Here is a 3,318-nt window from a genome sequence, read left to right on the forward strand (position 1 = left end):
ATGAAAATGCGTTTTTAGTTTTTTAATTCATCTTGTTAAGAATTATGTTTACTATTTATTTTCAAAGTTCAGTATTTTTCTTGGCGACATATGAATAGAAGGTTTGTAGTAAAAAAATTGAATTGAGATTCTGGTCAAGAAAAAATTATTAAAGTTGATGCTTGCACCGAGGATAAACGGCAAAATGAGGTTTGTAAATTTGAATTCTTATTTCAACTTAAGCTATGTAAAACCCTACTTTTCGCGGAAATTCTCCCGTAACTTTGTAAAGGTAAACTTGTAAGAAATTTCGCGATAGTGCCAGTTTTTCCGTGGACATTGGACAGTCTCCTTATTTTTTAAAAGAAAGTTTAAGCCTCTACAAATAATATTTACAGTGCATTCAACACCACTTGCATCTAAAAGCTATTCCTTTGTTTACTTACTGGAGATCAAGGAAAAATCGTTTGAGAAGCAGCCGGAAGAGAATTGCTTCAAGATTAATTTTTCTTCCGAGTGTTCTGCCTCTTAACTGTTATCATTTCACAAAACGCTCACTTTGCAATACTCTTTTACCATTCAACTTCTCTCTCTCTCTCTCGACTCCCCAATTGCCATAGACACTATGAAAACAAATTTCTTAAATTTCTTGAAGTAAATTATATTTTCATGCAATATCAACGACTCCTTTAATATTCGTGGAGAGAGTTTTCGCCAAGCACCAAAAGGGTGCCAGAGGCAGAGTGCTCTGAGCGCACAAGACTTTGGTCACTGACCTTTCCCGATGTATTACACGCCACCCAGGAGAGAAAAGCAATGCGCAGCCACGAGTTCATCACCCACGAGCAGGCCGATGCCCAGGCCGAGGTCAGCTGCTCTTCGTCCAGTAGATTCGTGATGAAGAAGTAACCGCCGGCAATGCAGTCGAAGAACATCATGAGGATGTCCGCCAGCAGCGGCACTTCGTACGCCTTGCTCACCTCCTTCACCTCCAGGCACAGCGTCTCGTGAGCCACCCTTAACTTCTCCATCTGCTCAACCCTGCCGACCCCGTCGGGCCTTTCCACTTTCTCCGGCAAGTTCCCACCATCCAGCGGCCAGACGCGGCGCCGGTCCCGCCAGACATCCACCGAGAACCCGGCCCTACGCGCTTTCTGCCCTCCGCCGATGCTCGTTGTCAGGCGGGTGGACACGCTCTCCAGAGTGTCGTTGATCACCACGAATCGCTCGCGGAGTATCAGCGCCACTTGGATGAACTGCTGTTCCATGCAGAAGGTCACCAGGCGTAGGAAGTAGAAAGGGGTCATGCACCAGTACCTGGGATCTCCTTTCCCGAAGCTCAGCAGATCCACAGAGAAGGCCAACGCCCACAAACATAGGATGGCGATGGTCTGGATGGTTGCCAGGAGCCTCACAAGTCTCTGTCGAGCTCGTATATCCCTGACGACGACAATGGGAGAGATGAGCGTCGAGTCCACCTCGTTCATTTTTCGGAATATAGCCTCCAGCCTCGTCCCGCAGGTAGCGCTGAAATATAAATTTCCCATCGAAGAGATCACAGAAAAAATGTACTCGACTTGGTTCACCAGCAGTCTCTTGTGGCTGTCCTTCCCGTCCCGAACGAGCTCGTAAAAGAGCTGGCTGGAGCTCTCCCAGAAGCAAAGGACGATGGCCACCATCGTGCCGATGAGGGAGAAGCTGTAGGCTTGAACCAGCCTCGAGGTCCTGTACGCGTTCTCCCCGTGACCCCGCCCAGCGAAGGACAAGGGCAGCATTCCGAGGACGCGAGACAAGTGAAACATGGGGACGAAGGCCGAGTAGACGTCCAGCGGACCCCTCTTTCCGCCCTCCACTCCGTTCACTATCGCGGGATCGGCAGGATCTTGATTCATCTTGAACGGATCCCTCCGCAGAGCCAGCAGCGCACTTTTCCCTTGGACCAGCGTCTTGTGCCCTTTGGCAATTTCTAATTCATGGCTCGGTGCGCTTTCCGCCAATGTATCTTGAGCCATTGCTTTTTATCTTATCCTGCCTGAGGAAGGTCAACATCCCGTCGTCCTGGACCAACATATTAACGCGAATCCAAATATGGCGCAAATCGTATGCCTCAGGGTCCAGCCTGAGAGACCGACGGATGAGGTCGAAGATGACACGGAATGGATGCTCGGAGTTTTTGGGCGAAGATTCCCGAGTAGGCCAATGCTTCAAATAGGCGTTTTATTTTCGTTGAGTATTTTGTTTTCCTATACTGCCAATTACCGGACGCCGCCGGGTCGTTTCCACCGGAACTGAACGCTGGAGTCACCGCGATTGCGTGGGACAGGCAAATATTAAGTGGCTGGCACTCTCACGCACAGTTGAGATAGCGACGTCGGTCGTGTGAACGGCAAGGAGTGAGTGACGACCCAATGGAAAGGACGGGCAACCCTCCCCTATTTGTTACCCCACCTCCTGACCCGCCTACCACTCTGCTTTCCACGAACGCTCACGTATTTGACTTCCGAATTTATTAGCGCGCTATGTGTCCGAGCGATGAGAATGCGAATTTCTCTCCCGGTCACGCTCTCCACGTTGCTGATATGTCGCTCATTCTGATTAATTGCAAGCAATCGATCTATTTCCCCACTCGAGTGGCATGGCGAAATTAATGAGTGTTTGATTATGAACTTCCCTCGAGTTGTGGATGCCAAGGGTTCGAGTTGACTCACGTACACCTTGTGAGATCATAGACACGCTTTAATACCTCTGCGTGTTCGACTGTGTCGTTGTAAATGATTTCGTTAAGAACATCATTGCCACGTTGAATAAACAGAATAACAGAAAACTTAGAGTACGTACTCTCCAAATTGGGTTTTATTAGTTCATCATTTGATCCAATATCTATTTACTCATATTAGCATCATAACTATAACTCTACCATAATTATCTGGAGGAGCCTAAATATTTGGATCAAAATCTTATTACTATTTTAAATGTTAAAGAGTCCGGAATACCATCAAATATTTTTTTCAGGGCGAGAAAGGAAGTGTCGGCTTCGGTTTTATTCATTGATACATTAATTCATGTTCATCTAATTTACAAATTTAATACTTGTACTTCACTATGAAAATTACAAACTAGTCCACTGTAAATATATAGGTATGCAGCCGACAATCACGGAGACGTGTGAATGCGTCACTATTCATTTCGAGCAATTCATTCCAGTTTGAAGTTAATGTCGATGGTTTGAAAATGCCTAATGACATGATACTCTGCTATATTAACCTTCATTTACCATAAATGTATTTGGATTCTTCCTCAAGGAAAAACATTGCAGTCATGTTTCATTATAACTTTACC

At 46.2% G+C, this 3,318-nt stretch overlaps 1 protein-coding gene across 1 annotated transcript; it reads right to left on the reverse strand.

The window, feature by feature from the left end:
* Positions 1–668: 668 nt before the first annotated feature.
* LOC139687613 (uncharacterized) lies at positions 669–1,991 on the reverse strand. The gene has a single exon (XM_071584838.1). It carries the CDS (start codon positions 1,989–1,991, stop codon positions 669–671), a length of 1,323 nt encoding a protein of 440 aa, XP_071440939.1.
* Positions 1,992–3,318: the final 1,327 nt, after the last annotated feature.

This window comes from Hetaerina americana, unplaced genomic scaffold (genome assembly GCF_022747635.1).
Source record: "Hetaerina americana unplaced genomic scaffold, ioHetAmer1.1.p SCAF_2, whole genome shotgun sequence".
Taxonomy (NCBI): Eukaryota; Metazoa; Arthropoda; class Insecta; order Odonata; family Calopterygidae; genus Hetaerina; species Hetaerina americana.